Raw genomic sequence first — 17,097 nt, 5'->3', positions numbered from 1 at the left:
ATATCTATACAGATTTTACTGACATGAATAACAAAAGCAATAATTTTAAATAAATTTAGTTAATAATTAAGTCATTAGTTTTCTTTTTATAAAGATTTTTTTATTGCAAATTAAAAGTTATATTCTACGAGAAATATAGAGCTGAAAGTGTCCGTTGTGATATTTAAAACGCAACTATATTTAAGCTAAGTCATAGCCTACAGTTTACACCAGTTTTAGATTGTAAATAATTTTGGTTCCAGTAAGAAAGTGAAGAGTTGAATGAATACCTTCGAATATGTACTAAACCCATCCACCATTCCAAATCAATATGTGACTTACAATGCAGCCAATGTAAATGACAACATTTTGTCCTACAAATTATAAGCAGTTTGTTCCCCAACCGACTATTAAAGAAAACATGTAATGGTGAGATTTTAAATGAATATCGTAAAAATTAGAAAGATAAAAAAAGAAATGATAAATTATGTGTAGAACTTTAGTAATCTGAAGGAACGAACATGAACTACGCAGTGAGGGCAAGTGACAAAAAAGTACCATTCGGACTTTTAAGGATCGGATTTCCCGTTTATGGTAACCCGTGTGAAGGACTTCTCTCTTTCAGAAAATTTTTCTTCACTGGGCAGATACATCACGAAAAATTTCTAGAACTGAATTTTCAAAAAATAAAAATAGANAAAAAAAAAAAAAAAAAGATCAAGAATCACTCCTTAAAAAATATCTGTCTACTTTCTCTTAAAATTTGTAACTAAAAAATAAAATTTTATGCTCGCCACCCTCTGAATAATCACCGTCAGTCACACATGCTTTGTTGTGCATAGACTAACTTCTCTATTATATTTATTAAAAAATTCTGTCTTTAAAGAAGTTTCATTGAATGAAAACGGTGTATTTTATTGCATCGCTAAATACCAAACAATGAAAATGACATTTTATGTTTTCTTTCATTCTTCATTTTTGTTTCTTCTTTTTTGACGCTTTTTTCTTTTTTTTCTTACTTTTCTTGGCTTTTTCATCTGATTTTTCTTCCTCAGGAGGAGGGGGTGGAGGTTCTTCAACAAGGGGACCTTCAATCAACTTCTTAGCAATATTAAAATATTCCAAACGATTGGATATATGATGTTCGATATCTTTGAATATTTGTCTTCCTTAAAGAAAAGAAAAAGAAAATACTATGAACTGAGTTCAACACGGAGCAAACTATTTTTATCCTTTTTAAGATCAATTCAATCCCTAATTCGTTAAATTTAAGTTGTTTGAGACTTATTAGTTTTTAAAGTATTTGCTTGATAATTAGTTTTTAAAATAACTAGGAAGCGCCTCATTGATTAAAAAACAATATTAAAAAAAAAGAAAATAGCCTTTTCATTTTGTTGTATCTAATTATTATATTTTTATGTAATAAAATTTTGCTAATATATGTTAATCATAAATTAAATAAATGATTTTCTGGATTTTAAAAATAATAAAATGAACTTGAAAGTAAAATTTAAACTTAAGATCTCTCTAAAAATGAAAAAAAAGCACTTAAAATTGTAAAAGATTTCGAACAAAACTCATGTCGAGTTCATAAAGGAAAAATGACCCTTTCAGCATATCAAATTTCGACTTCGTGGCTGCATTTCAGTGGGCTGCAGAGTGATTCGCATGGTAATTTTTACTACAAGTTTAATAGTTAATCGTTCTCGAACTGATGTTTGAATGTTCTATTTTACTCCCAATCTATTTTTCTACTCATTTCAAGGTACTTAATCTTACACATCTTATGAGCTGCAAAACAAAATGTAACGTTAAGTTGAACACCAAAGTGCACGATTTTTTAAATTGACAATTTTTTCAAATTCACAGGGAGAGAAAACCATATCTGTTCTGAGTATTCTAAAGGCAGAAATAATTCTATGTTGGATTAGAATTCTGAAATTCTTTCGTTTTGGTTTGAAATCGATTTAAAAATATTTTTTATGATTTTTTTTCCTTCCACATTTTGTTTTTATAACAAGATTAGCTGGTAAATCTATGGCAGGGGTCGCCAAACTTTTTTGATCATCGACCGCTATATAATTTTTCGAAATCTCCATCGACCCCCACAAAAGTAATTTTCTGTTAATTAAAATAAAACTCTATTAGATACTGTATTTGTGCATTTATTTTATGATTTTAAACATTTATTAAAGTAATAGTACATTGTGTAACAATAGTTTTATGAAAAATATATTAATATTGAAATTTAAACACCTTATTATTAAATAATAAGTAATTATGCATAAGTAGATATAATAAGTAAAGTAGCTAAAGGTTTACTGCTTCTTGATCAATAAGATGGTGTGCCTGGTGTTTTTTTGCAAGGTTCGCTATATTGGTTTCAAAATTGGTCAATTTTAATTTTCGTCAAAATTGGTAAATTTCGTAATTTTCGTAAAAAAATACAAAGTGTGCTGTAGTTTTGTCGCGGGCTGTACTAATCCATATTATTAATGCTTACCTTCTTTTTTGTGCATTGATAATTAAAATTGATATCTAAACCAAACGAATGGTTTTATCGAAACAATAACTAATTATCAAAAACTATAAAAGTTTTCATAATGACACAGCAAATATTCAGCACTGTTCACAGTTTGCAAATATAGCTGAAACTGCACATGATATTTGCGTTTGTAACTTCAATGCTCATCACACGTGACATTTGGACAAGCGCACATATGCATATGACTTTTAAACCAGAAATGCCGAGTTCATGCCACTGCGCACTGGTACGTAAATACTTGTTTCACTTGAATGAATGTACGTTTATTAATTTATGTTCTATGAAGAAACTGCTATTAAGTCAATTATAAAAAAATCACAAATTTTACATACTTCTGATTTGCGTATTAAGAACTGTTTTTTCTTCGACCCACAATCGATCCTTCCGATTCGGATCAACCCCCTTTCGATCCCCGCTTATGTTAAATATACCCCTGGGGGTCTATATAGACCACTTTGGCGACCTCTGGTCTAGGGGTTCGTGCATTAAAAAAAAACTGTCTTTTCTTTTTTTTTCTTTCTTTTTTAATGGATGTAGCGTAAGTTAAAATACATCAATAAGACATCAAAAATACAAAATTGTTAATTTACACAACTATTTTTTCAGGGGAAAAAATGTGGCCCACTAACAAAAGTAATGCCGCCACCAACCATATTCATAAGAACATCAATAATTCACTACCCCCTCCATTATTTACCCGTTTTTATTAAGAAATATTTCCAGGAAGAACTTAAGAATGTTTGTGGGAGCAAGCCACCAAAATTCACATACACAATACCAGAGTGGCCTAGGATACCCTGAAGGGCAGTGGACACAATCTTTGGGGGGCGTCGCATGGTTTATATANAAATTAAAAAAAGGTATTTAGTTTTTATTGAAACTAGTTTGCTAAATCCAGTTTCACATAAATACGTTGATGCAAATTGTATTAACACTCTGATGTCATTCTTGCATAAAACGGGATATTGTTTTTCCACGGATAGCCAAACTTTTTGGCAAGGCTGAGTCTTAAATTGATTTCGAAGAGTATAATTACTAATTAGATCTACCAATTGCTCTTTCTCACTAATTTGAAGAGTTGAACTGCATATGTCAAAGGAAAATGGATCACGAATCCAACCAAGATCGTTTACAGGAAAATCCTCGAATCTTCTCGAAAATTTTTTCTTTAACTTTTCAATGTGATTGGAAATGATGTTTTTAAATGTAAATATATCTATATTATTTTCCTTGATAAAATCGTTAAAGCAATGGAACATGTCGGTATTGTTTTCATTCAGTTCAGTTTGACAGAGACTAAGCTTATTCTTAAAAGCTTGAATTTTACTGACTGCAGTTATGATAGTTGAATTCTCACCCTGCAAGCTCAAATTTAAGTCGTTAAGTTTTTCGAAAATTTCAACTAAATAGCTCAGCTTCCCTAGCCAAACTCCATTGATGTAATAACTTGCCAATCTATGTTTCTTTTCGATTAAAAACATGTACACTTCATTTCTCAAATCAAATATCCGTCGTAGTATTTTCCCATGTGAAAGCCATCTGACTTCTGTGTGTAACAGTAATCTCTAATACGTTGAGCCCATCTCATTGCAAAGTATTGAAAAGAGACGGCTGTTGTGGCTGTTGCATTTAATGTAGTTAATTGAACTAACAGCGTCTTGTAATACGTTGTGCAACTCTTCATCCATATCTTTTGCAACAAGAGCTTGTCGATGAATCATGCAGTGATTAAATACCATATGATTCGCCACCTTCTGAATTAAGCCTCTGAGCCCTTTATTCGAACCTGTTAATGCTGCAGCACCATCAGTACAAACCGCAACACAGTTTCCCCAGGTAAGGGACTTTGTTTCAAAATATTCATTTATTACTTCGAATATTTTTTCTCCAGTTGTTTTTCCTTCCAAACTTTTGAAACATAAAAACGTTTCTGTAATATCTTCATTAAAAATAAACCTAGCGTAAGTAATTAGTTGTGACATTTTAGTAATATAGGTAGCACTCGTCCAGTTGTGAAGCAAATACCGATGAATTTTGTATGCGTTTTATGACTTCTGACTCGATATTTCGTGACATTTAGGAAATCCGAAAAGACACGGTTTCTCTTGATAATGGTATTGTTTTTAGTTCATTTCCATATTTATCGCCATGCATAATTGATGTCATCTTAGTTGCTGCAGGAAGGATAAGGGATTCACCAATTGTATGGGGTTTCATTGTTTTTCCTATTAGATAAGAAACTTCTAATGAAGCTCGTAATGCTTTCTGAGGTATTGTTGTAAATTTCTTTAAATGTGCACTTTGAATTTTCAGATTTTCAGCTCGTCTTTGAAAAAAATCAGCATGTTTATTTTGAAGTTCTTTATGTTTAGTTTCCAGGTGCCTTTTTAATTCAGCTGGTTTCATGCTCTCATTTGCTAATTTTTCGTTGCAAATGACACATATCGGGCGTTCTTCATCATCAACAACACAAAATGTAAAACCATACTTAATAAATTCCTCATTGTATTTTATTATTTCCTTAGATCGGGCATTTAGTTCAGTATTTGGCGACTCCTCATCAGTATTTGTTCGTTTGTTAGCTGAAGATGTACCTGGTCTACGTATTACCCATTTATCCATTATGAAGATAGGGGTTAAATTATTTAAACTAAAATAAAATTTTATCATTTTTTTTCGAGAAATTCAATAAAATTAACAGAGATCTTTCTCCAATGATAGTACATACCTGATAACAAAGAGTAGCAAAGCCCGATAAAAATATAAAAAATCAAAATTACACTGTGTGGTTAAGTATTACTTCAATACTTATTAAATAAATGAGCAAGATCTAGCATCTCGCAAGCATATTTAATGACAACCTAACGAGATACACAAACACAAACTGAAACTAAACATAAATGCAAACTGAAACTAAAACTAAACAGTTAATACACAGTCACAGTTAATCTGGCAGATGCCGCATACACAACGTCACATGATAAAACTCGAGGATAAACTAAAACAATTGCAGGCCAACTGTTACATGCTACAACTTCATGCGAACACTTCACGTCTTCACTCTGACTATTAGATACACCGCGTACCTCGCCATCTGATTGGCTGATCACGAAAGCGAATTTTTGCCCTTTCCCTGCGGTTAACGTCAAGTCAAATAGGCGCTTTTCAGTAAAACTGGCGAATTACCGCGAAGAGGGCGCTATCTACCGGAGTGAAAAACTTGCGTCTTCACACTTTACATATACAGCATTACACATTACGGTCAAAGAAAGAGTAGACAGCATGAAATTGCAATTAAACAGTGTGTGACGGCGCTTCACTCTTTATATGTACATAATGCATTTCATAAGAATTTGGCAACCCCTAAAAAACTTCTGGCGACCCCCACAGGGGTCGCGACCCCTAGTTTGCGCATCAATGATCTAGAGCATTGTTACTTAATCGCCTGTCCGCAGATTAATATTTGCAAAAACATTAAGAAAATATATTTAAATAGCTGAAAACCCAAAATATTTTTCATTGTCATTTCAATGATCAGANGTAATATTTGCTGAATGACGCTCTTCGTTCAGGGGGGAAATTAAATAATTAATAAATTGGTATTAATTACCATTACAAAATCGTTCACAAAATTCAAAGCCGTGTACCGACGCAATTAAAACCATTCAATATAATTCTAAATTTATGATTTATTATTATTACCTGGGCACCAAAATAGTTTTGCGTTATTATATTATATTATATTATATTATTTATATTCAAAATATAATATATTGTCATATATTATATTTTGAAAATAATTTTCAGCATTTGAAACTCATTGATTTATTCTTGGTTTATCTAAACTTGCTTTTTTTGTAGACTTTAAATGATTTGTCATAAAATGTTTTTCTTACGGTTTAGCGTTCTTAAAAATGGCGTGGCTCTGCTTTTTCAAGAGTTATAAATCAATCACCTGTCTGATACACACTATTTTACAAATAAAATATTTTCTTATTTTTATATCGTAATTTTTTTTACCTATTTTACTATCAGGAGCTTGTTTGGCCAGTTCTTGACTTGATTCAATGATTGATTTTTGTCCTTCTTCCAAGCAATCCAGAATTCGTTTCAGTTCATCAACATTACGAGGATCTTCTGGAAAATGTATAATGGAAGGCTCTTCTAATATGGGTGGAGAAAACTCACATTGTAATTCACTTCTCATCGACTCCAAATCTTTTTCTACGTCATACTGCTTCGTGTGCAAATCGCCAACTCTAATTTCTAAATCTTCTATTTTGTCCCTTAAAGTATTCAGTGAGGAAGAAATTTCTTTGGATAAGTTACTACCGTTTAGAGATTCACTCATTGTGCTGAAATATAAGACAGATGCATTTAAAAAAAAATAAAATTTATGGACATAAAGTTTCCAAAGCCTTCATTTAAGATCACACATCATGACGATTATTTAGTAATTTCGTAATTTAATTCTAAAAAAATATTTGAAAGTTACATACCTTTTTAAATGTACCAGTGGATTCATATTAGGCACAGCATATACTTTGAGGATAGGCATACCAAATTTCGTAAATTACTCACTTAAATAAGAATTAAGTCAAGTTAGAAAGATTAGATAAGAAAGCAGATTTTGAATTAGCAGAATTTAAATTAGCAGAATTTTGAGCTGACATAGAAGAGGTAGCAAAGCCTTCTAATCCACTGAATAGGGTGCAAGTTGAAACAAACTTTGTATCTTCTCTGATGTTTTCTTGTTTTTCTTATTTGAAGAGAAACAACTCTTCAGATGTTTTAAAATGCTTCAGATATCTGAGTAGTTGCATAGATACACAAATGACTCTTTTTATGAAAATCCTGACTCAGAGGGAAATTTTTCTTCCAACTTACTCTCCTTTTATGCCCCAACAGGAAAATAGCGCTTTTGATGGAGAACTCTTAAGCCCTTATTGGGTTTTGAAGACAAATTTGGTTGAAGTATGCGTATTTTTTGAGTCCCGGGGCACAATTTAGGCAATTAGCAGCCGGTCATTGAAAGAAACTCCCATTGTCGACAACATTTGCGACAGTTGTATCTAAAAATGAAACGTCATACTTCAGTGGATACCTGCTAATTGCGGCATTTCTGAGAACGAGCAGATTGGCGGCCTTGCAAAAAGGGACTCGAGACTTCTTCAAAGGAGATCCTCACCACTATAATTCCATTCTATCAAGCAAACATTAAATTGGCATTTAGAATCCCAAATTCATGACAGAATAAAATCGAAAAGTTGGAGGTTTGAAGATTTTATGAAAATTCTCAGCAGTTTCTTCTTTTAACTGGACATAACTGGCAGTACACCTACACCCAATTCGAATCTTTTCAAGTCCCTGCTGTCCTCTCCGTAACTCTAATGACCTTATGAATAGACACTACCTACGCCAATGTGCAGTTCTTAAAGGAAACGCTGAAAAAGCGCTTTATTGGCAGGTCATGATAAGGTCATGCTTTGGGCCAATTCTGTTATTCTGTTATTTACCTTGCCATTAGAAATAAATAAAAAAAGATCAACTCAAGAGATAGAAAAATCAATCCCCGTAATACTATTATCTTTTATGTTCTAAGTCTGAAAATAACTGCATTTCGCAAACATTAGCACTTAATTTTTAAAGTTTGTTCGTCTACAGAAAGGTAGACTGTTCAAAAAAATAAAAACTGACAAACATTTTTACATCTCGTAAAGATTTCATTCCTTTATTCTTTTTACTCGGAAACTTTTTAAGAAATAACACTGTGAAAACGCATTTTTTCCTAATGAAAATTTCTTTAGATTAATATTTAGTATTTCTCAGAGAATTCAGGATTTTAAAAAAATCTGGGCGAAAACACGTATATTTTAAAATTATTAAAATCATAGCAAATTAATAATGAAAATAATGTATAGGGAAAAATGCATTGTACAAAAATAGCTTTTCCTCTTTACATTTTCACGCACAGTTTCGGTTTTATTATTAGGAAATAGATTTCCTTCCAAATGTATTATAGTCCGTTCCTAGTTAAGAAAAGACAATTGCTGTATAAGATTTAAGTAATCATCCACGATTGCATTCCGTTTTATTTCGTTAACAAATTATACAAACAGGCTTTCAAAACAATATAAAAGCATTTAAATGTTAAACACGTCAGACAGAAATTTAATGTATGCTACCATTTACCATATATATATCATTGAATTATTAAAAGAAGCCCGCATGATGGTATTTCACACATACTCTTTCTCCAGTATGAAATTGGGTCAACCCCTCTTAAAGGAACACCATCGGTTCCAGCCAAATCTATGCAATTTCGATCAAAACGGGAGATTCAATCCTAAATACTGAATTTTTGCAAAATTTTAACTTTTAATGATATTTAATGCAAAGTATAGCGTTTTGAATAAAGGGTCTATATNGTATATTTTAAGATTCTTAAAATCATAGCAAATTAATAATGAAAATAATGTATAGGGAAAAATGCATTGTACAAAAATAGCTTTTCCTCTTTACATTTTCACGCACAGTTTCGGTTTTATTATTAGGAAATAGATTTCCTTCCAAATGTATTATAGTCCGTTCCTAGTTAAGAAAAGACAATTGCTGTATAAGATTTAAGTAATCATCCACGATTGCATTCCGTTTTATTTCGTTAACAAATTATACAAACAGGCTTTCAAAACAATATAAAAGCATTTAAATATTAAACACGTCAGACAGAAATTTAATGTGTGCTACCATTTACCATATATATATATCATAGAATTATTAAAAGAAGCCCGCATGATGGTATTTCACACATACTCTTTCTTCAGTATGAAATTAGGAACACCATCGGTTCCAGCCAAATCCATGCAATTTCGATTAAAACGGGAGATTCATTCTTAAATACTGAATTTTTGCAAAATTTTACCTTTTAATGATATTTAATGCAAAGTATAGCGTTTTGAATAAATAAAATCAGTTTCATGATCAATAATTGAAAATTTCTACCCTAGTACCATAAATCATTTAAAGTTACATAAAATATATCAATGTTAGTGAAAAGGTGCTAAAATATTACTTGATTCCTACCAAAAAAATCTATAATTTAAGACTGTTGTATATATATATATATATACATACTCGTTAAATTCATCAAAATTAGACATTTTAATTTCTACTAAACTTTTCATGACTTGTTCGTATTCCTTTCAAACACATTCAGAATTATTTATTTTTATTTAATTTTTGTTTTACATTTTCGAAACTTGAGAAATTCCAAATTAATGCGCTATTTTAGTTAAAGATTTTTTGAAATTTATTGTTTTGCTTTTTTCCGATTAATTTAAATCATTCCTTTTTGCTTTTAACTTGCAACCAATTCAAAGTTATACCCTGATTTAAGCAATTATTCTATTTGAGAGAAAGACACTCTGTAACACTAGTGTGTCAGATTTTTGAAATTTTTTCTTATCAAAGCTAATATGCATCAAGTGGGGACCACAAGTTTTGACCACAAGACAAATCACTCTTTCTTACATTCTAAATGATGTGTGTGAGCGTGAAGTACGTCAGAGGGGTGAAACCCCTTCGTTTACTTCAATGTATAAAACTGGCAGCAAGATTTGATTAATTTTTCAACTTTACCCCAAACACCTACGAATAAATAAGAAGTTTCTATTGAAATGACCACCTATTGTATCCTTATCTTAACTGAAAAAGGGAAATTCCATTTTAACTGGTGAAACAATTCTCAAAAATTAACAATTTTTTTTTTCCATTTCCGTACCACTTCATGCAATTAGGTGGGGGCAAAAAACAACAAACGGGGAAGTTTAACATTAGTTTCATATAAAATGATTTGGTTCCATTATATTTTATTGGTATAAGCGGGTTATTTGATTATGCGATAAGGTAGGGACGACGTATTCGGTTTTTGATTGTTATTAGAAAATTACCATTAATGGAAAAAAATAGTCATGGTATCTAGAAATACTATAATGCGAAAACTATTTGTTAGTATGCCAAAAACTTAATATGGGAAAAAGTGTGGATACGGAAAAAATGGCCACTTAAGCTTAAAACCAGAGATGTGATGAAGGATTTTTCAAATTTTTCAGAAAAAAATTCCACTAAGATTCAGTAGAATTACATTTATCAATGTATATTTGCACAGATGAATATTTGTATGTGTTACCGTTTAAGTATATAATGCAGTTATTTCATAGAATACCTAGTTATTCCATGAAATAACTAATCGTGTCCGTTAAAGTGTGTAATATGTTATTAATTTGTCACTTTAACTACTTATTCTGTGAAATAACTAGGTATTCTATAAATTAACTAATGAGAGACAGTTAAAGTGTAAAATAAACAATTTATCTAAAATGAAATAACTAGGTATTCTATAAATAAACTAATGATAGACAATTAAAATGAAAAAGAAGCAATTTATCTAATTTATGCAGCGTATAAATGGTATCTATGGAAACGTACCATAAAATCATTTGTTACAACAAGGATTACTAAAATGACACTTGTAATTACAAAGAACATTATTTCTAAAACAAAACAAAAAAAAAATTTTGTTGACACACTGGGTTTTACACGAACATTTTTGAAATCCCTGACCAGTACCTAAACTTTGAGCTGTAGCAACCGACCGGAGCGATATTTCTACATCCTGCACTTCTTCGATTCCAATTCATTTTTGTTCTCAGACACTGAACTGGGATCGAGAATATAATTGTTTTATGCGGCCATTTCTTGTGCCCAATTGGAAAAATTCTTCTTCGGTTATTTTTATGATGATATCTAAAATAGATTTGGCATCACCTTTTCCTCTGTCAACTTCAGGCACTGGGATACGGACGATAAACCCCACAGAGGCTTCAGAATGAGATTTATCCGACATTAATTTGATCTTTTTCGCTTGAATTTCTAAACATTTTTTAGACTTTTCTCTTTGAACATTAAGTTATAGATTATTTTACACTTTAACGGGCTGCAGATCGTTATTCTATGAAATAACTAGTTAAACCATGAAATACAAGAGAATTTTTTACACTTTAACGGACACGATTAGTTATTTCATGGAATAACTAGATATTCTATAAAATAACGGATTTCATACTTTAACGGTAACATATGCACTCATGGCAATCCAATCTTTAAAATATCCGGTGTCAAATTTTCGAAAGTATTTTTATAATCTAATAAAATATTTTGCAGCACATTCTATTCAAATATGTGTCAAAAATTCAACGATGTGTTTAAAATTATTTAATAATACAAAACAAGGGTATTTCTTAAAATGTTAACCCTTTTCAAAAAGAAATTTGCAAGCTTCACAATTAGCTGAAAAATCAACTTTTGTAAATAAAAACAAATATAGGGGGAGTTTTTTGGAATTTGGATGTATTATTAATGGAAATAGGAGATCGTTCATTATGGCCAATACTGGCATATTCTGCACAGCTTATCTTTTCAATAACAATTGGTAGCATTCAAAAATCTATTTTCCTACAAGATAAGAACAAGAATTTGAACCGATGTGGTTAAAGAGTGGAATCGGAGGCAGCTCTGATATTTGGCGATTTGAAAACATGCCTATGTATATACATATGAAAACAAAACAAGAACCAATCACACAACTGTAAATAGAAATTGTGGTAATCCGATATTAACGTCATTAAAAGCAGTGGCAGCAAGAAAGAATACCATAACCAGAAACTGATTTTCAGCAAACTTTTACAGTTGAAATTTGTTGCCAAATCAAAGAAGCCTCAGAAATACACTTTACCCAAACTATATAATCCGAAAAATTCATCAAATCTTTATTACACTCTTCATGATATTTGTATAAAAAGGTTTTTAAAATTTTAAATGCATTTTCTCCCAGAGACGTTCTTAATAAATTAAAAATGTGTACGTAGTCATGAAAGAATTACATGTGTACATATTTCTTTACAAAATAATCCGTTCAGTTTAAAAAGAAAACTTTTACTAGATAAGTACTACTACACTTACTACTACGTAAGCATTACACTTACCGTATTAGTTTAATGTTAAAAATATTGTAACGAGTTTAGATTACTTCTTGAGGAAAAGTAATCGGCATAATTTTGAAATGCATTTCAAAACATATAAATTCAAAAAAGAATTTTAGACAAGTTAAAACATGGAATTATTATTTATGAAATGATGGTTAATTTGATACATTGTTTTGAGCTTAATCTCTGAAATCGTTAACCATGATAAAGCAAGCCCCGAGTTCCGTAAAATTTATTAGAGGTCAAAACATGTTTTCGTTATAGTTTCTATTCAGCATGTGAAACAAGTGAGTGATATTAACTGCATAATCTAAGCTAAAAATGTCTCTGAGCTAGAGTCTGAACTTCATCTTTGAATGAAATAAATTGTTGTAATTTTGCGGCTATGAACGACAACTAGCTATATATTTGCACCATTTCCATATGGAAACACGCATTTCTATTCCAATAGAAACGTTTTCCTATTGGTTGCTAACTAATTGAACGTTGAAACTTAGTAACCAAGGCTGAATCGTAATCGATGGAACGTTTTTTAAAGCCTACCTATATTCTTTATTCTTAAAAACTAAATAACAGTGATAATTTAGGATAAATAATAATGGGATAAAAAATTTTTGCATCACTAAATTTAGGAAAACTGAAAGATTGTTAGATAAGTTTGATTTATGCAAATTCCAGCGAAAGTTATCAACATTGCATCGTAATCGTGTGGCATTTGTTTACGTTAGTAACTGCTCTTTTCATTCGATTTAGAGTAAGTCAAACCAGTCAAATATCAATTCTCTTGAGCGGCTCATTCTATATTCCTTCACAAAGATTCTATAAAAAAAAATCAATTCTTTCACTATCATGTTTCTCACTTAACAGAAAGACAGGCATGAAGCCTTGTCGAACACAAATGAACTAATTATGTATAGAAGTTGCCGGGTACACAAAGCAAAAATATATCGCTGTTTAAATAAAAGACAAATAATAAATTTAAGTAAAAGACGTAGACAAGAAAAAATTCGATTTCAACAAATTCGATACGGCTCTACATTTAATTAACTTTACGGTAGTTAACATTCTAACTTATGTGGAGAAACTTAGCTCAACTTTAACACGCCATTTTGCTAATAAAAGATTAGCTTGTTCTGACGTCATAGGTTACATGTGTGGGTATTTGTGATCTTGGAGTACCCAATGGAAGAAAGTAAGAAAAAAAGAACATGCATTAGAACTTCAAATAAAACAACACAACTGATAAATTAGAAATTTAAAATAACAAGTTTAAACTTATTTAATGCACAATGAATACATTTGTACATTTTTTGAATTACAAATTGAAGTTAATCTATAAAACAATTCTTGGCTCAGACCGCATCAATGCAAAATAATTAAAAACTTGAATCATTGCTAAAAAATTTTACAATTCTTTAACATTCGAAATTGTCAAGCGCAATATAATACTTATTTACAAAGAAGTTTTCCGAAGAAGCAAAGTTATGGAGGATCTCTTCAAGGGTTGGTGTTATCGATTGCGAGCATTCCTTGCAGCATGGAGTCTTTCTTTAAAACATATTCGCGTCTTACGTCAAAAATGATGNTTCATTCCGATTATCTGGTTTTACGGTTTTCTGATTTCCGGATAAGAGGTTCTGCACTGAATTAACTTAAAGTACTTAAATATTTTATCTGATCATAAACTTTTGGGTACATCAATTAAAGGTATTGAGGCATTGGTTATGCATAAATAGTTTAGGTAAATTAGTTTTAGCATTTATTTTCTTTGTTAATGTTTAGTATTTAAGTTAAGTTGAATTATTTATAATATTTTATCAATTTATGTATAATATTTTATAGCAACATAAACAAGTATATCAATATTATAATACACATTTATGATTTAAAAAAATAGTTTTAGCTTACCTGTTAAAAAAGTTTTACCATTAACATGTTGACTGCCACTTGTATTTACAGTGAAATCTCCTTCAGGCCACGAGTACTGCTGTATGAAACTTATTCTAAGTACTCCCACCTATATTTTAGCAATGCGAGTTTGGTGGTTACGATAATAATATCCCTCTCCGTTTGTTTCCATGGTATTATGTCTGGTTATTTGTGTCCGTTGCTTCACATCTGTTTCTCATCTTGCCACTTGACACAATCAGTTTGAATCTTTGCCAAGTGAAGAGGAGTATAACTTAAAATCTTTACCTTAATTCGTCGAAATTTCGAAAAGAAAAATGGAAAACTTATTTCTTAGTGAGTCAAATAGCAGTGAGCAAGAAAGCTCTTACGAGGCTCCCAATAACTTTCCTAATAAATCATTTTTGTATTACTTTTATAACAATTTAATTGTTTTGTTACTTTGTGCGAAATATCTTTACAAATACATACGAATATCCTTCGCAAGTAGTCAAATAAGAGTCACCCTAATACTTAGAAACTTTGCTGTCACCCGAATCTGGGTGACGCGGTAGTCAACGTGTTAAAACACTGCATAGCCAAAGGCAGTTGCCCCGGGGCTCACATCAGAGGGGGGCCCCAAATCGCATTAAAATTTTATTTTAGGTTTCCTTCATGAATAAACTTTTTTTTAAAAACAAAATATCAGTACAGTGTAAAATCCGTCAGTATTATGTTAGCTTCTTCATTAATCTATCGTATGAACACAAAAAATATATATTTCATAAATCCATGGCTTTCTAGTGTGGAATTCAGCGAAATTTTCGCAATGACGATGAACACATTCGGCTAATCAAAAGCCTGTATTTTTACATATAGCAAATTGCGATGTGTTTACAAAAATGCAGGCTGTTAATTGGCTTAAGTAAGTCCTCGTCATTGCGAAAATTTAGCTGAATTCCTCCCTATAGCCAGCAAGGATATCGTATGTATTTTTCGCAGTTAGATGACAAAGTTAACAATCAGAAGCCTGCATTCGTCATGATTGACACAGAATTGTCAGAAAATCAATAAAATGGACAGATAATTCGTCTGACTATTGGAGGGAAAGGGGGGGGGGACTTTATAGCTATTTTAGGTTCCAGTCAATTTTCTTGTTATATATGTATGATGAGGTGAAAAATTTAAATGCCTCCATTAAGTTAAATTTCTCATTACTGGAGTAGTGAAGCAGAGGGGCCCAATTAGGCTAAGTCGAGTCCTGAGTTTTCGGCCAGTCTATTGCTTGTGAAAGCAATAGCTTAAGCCAGTGGTCGGCGAAGTGCGGCTCCAGAGCCGCATGTGGCTCTTTGGCTCCTTAAGTGCGGCTCTGGCGCAAATATCCACGGAAGGCGCAATAATATTTCCATTAAAAAAAAACTTAGTAAGAAAAAAATTACATCTAATTTTGATAAATTAAAATTCTTCTATAAATCGAGAACATGTACAATTTTTTTTTCAAGTTAAAAGATAGATAGGTATATTGTTGTAAAAATACGTAACGAACATCGAATTTAATTTTATTAGTTTTCGTAAACGTCAACACAAACCATGTACAAGCTACCGGCTGAAATTGTTCGTATGTTTTCGGGGTACTCCGGTGTGATACAAAGGTACCACAAGCATGCGCGCATACTTTTTCTAAAGTAGTGGGGGTACAAATTGGCTTAAAATTAAAAACAACAACATACAAACCTGATTTACTCAAACTTTCCAAGGAGATGCAAGCACATTGCTCGCATTAATAAATATTTATTAAGTATGAAATTTAGTTTTATTTAGTGTACTACTTATTTAGTGTGATAAAAGTTTACTAAACAAGCAGATTTGGCTCCCAATTTTTTTAAAAATTGTTGTAATGTTCATATTTGGCTCCTTGGCTAATAAGTTTGCCGACCACTGGCTTAAGCGATGGGTGTATTGAGTTAAAAAGTTAAAGACTTGGAATAAGATTCTTTGTGGCAAACTTTTACAAAAGTTAATAAATTTAACCTCCTTTTTTGCAGAATACTACTCACATCGTAAAAGCGTGGAAGTAGAGCATAAAGAAAAGTATATTAAAAAGAAAGACTTTGCACTTTTTACTATGCTAAGTAATTACTATGTTTCGTCAATTAAAAAAAATCAGTTAAAATACAGAAATCAATGTTTATAAAGTCCGCGGGGAAGCTTAGTCATAAAAGTTGCAATCTTCGCTTTGACACTGTCAATCTTTGAACTTTTAAAACATTTGATGATTGTATTGTCTTGATAAGTTTTTAATAGCTTGAAAATGAGTAGTTAAAATTTCATGACGTTTCGTGTATTAAATTATACAAATGGGCACGACTCGACACGATATTATTTAGAATTTCATTTAGTTCATATAACATTTTTGGGCAGCGGTTTCCAAATAGCGATCTGCGGAATGTTGAGATATAGTTAGCATGATATACTCTTTTTTTTTTTTAANGCTTCTTTTTTTTTTTTTTTTTTTTTTTTTAACATTTTTAAAATTTGCTATTATATTTAGATCTAATCAGTGATCCATTATTTAATATTTTGATTGCGTTTATAAAATTACTTTGAATAAAATGACAATAAAAAAGAATATTTTTTCCGATG

At 31.1% G+C, this 17,097-nt stretch overlaps 1 protein-coding gene across 1 annotated transcript; it reads right to left on the bottom strand.

Annotated features, from left to right (window-relative positions):
- Positions 1-878: 878 nt before the first annotated feature.
- On the bottom strand, positions 879-12,707 carry LOC139425416 (uncharacterized). The gene is made up of 3 exons (XM_071180271.1): positions 12,568-12,707; positions 6,545-6,879; positions 879-1,148 (listed from the first exon to the last, which is right to left on the bottom strand). The coding sequence occupies exons 2-3, from the start codon at positions 6,873-6,875 to the stop codon at positions 952-954; spliced, it is 528 nt and encodes a 175-aa protein (XP_071036372.1). The 5' UTR covers positions 6,876-6,879; positions 12,568-12,707; the 3' UTR covers positions 879-951.
- Positions 12,708-17,097: the final 4,390 nt, after the last annotated feature.

The sequence above is a fragment of the Parasteatoda tepidariorum genome, chromosome 4 (genome assembly GCF_043381705.1).
Source record: "Parasteatoda tepidariorum isolate YZ-2023 chromosome 4, CAS_Ptep_4.0, whole genome shotgun sequence".
Lineage (NCBI taxonomy): Eukaryota > Metazoa > Arthropoda > Arachnida > Araneae > Theridiidae > Parasteatoda > Parasteatoda tepidariorum.
Note: the sequence above shows the minus strand (reverse complement) of the source record. Positions and strands in the feature narration are given on the sequence as shown.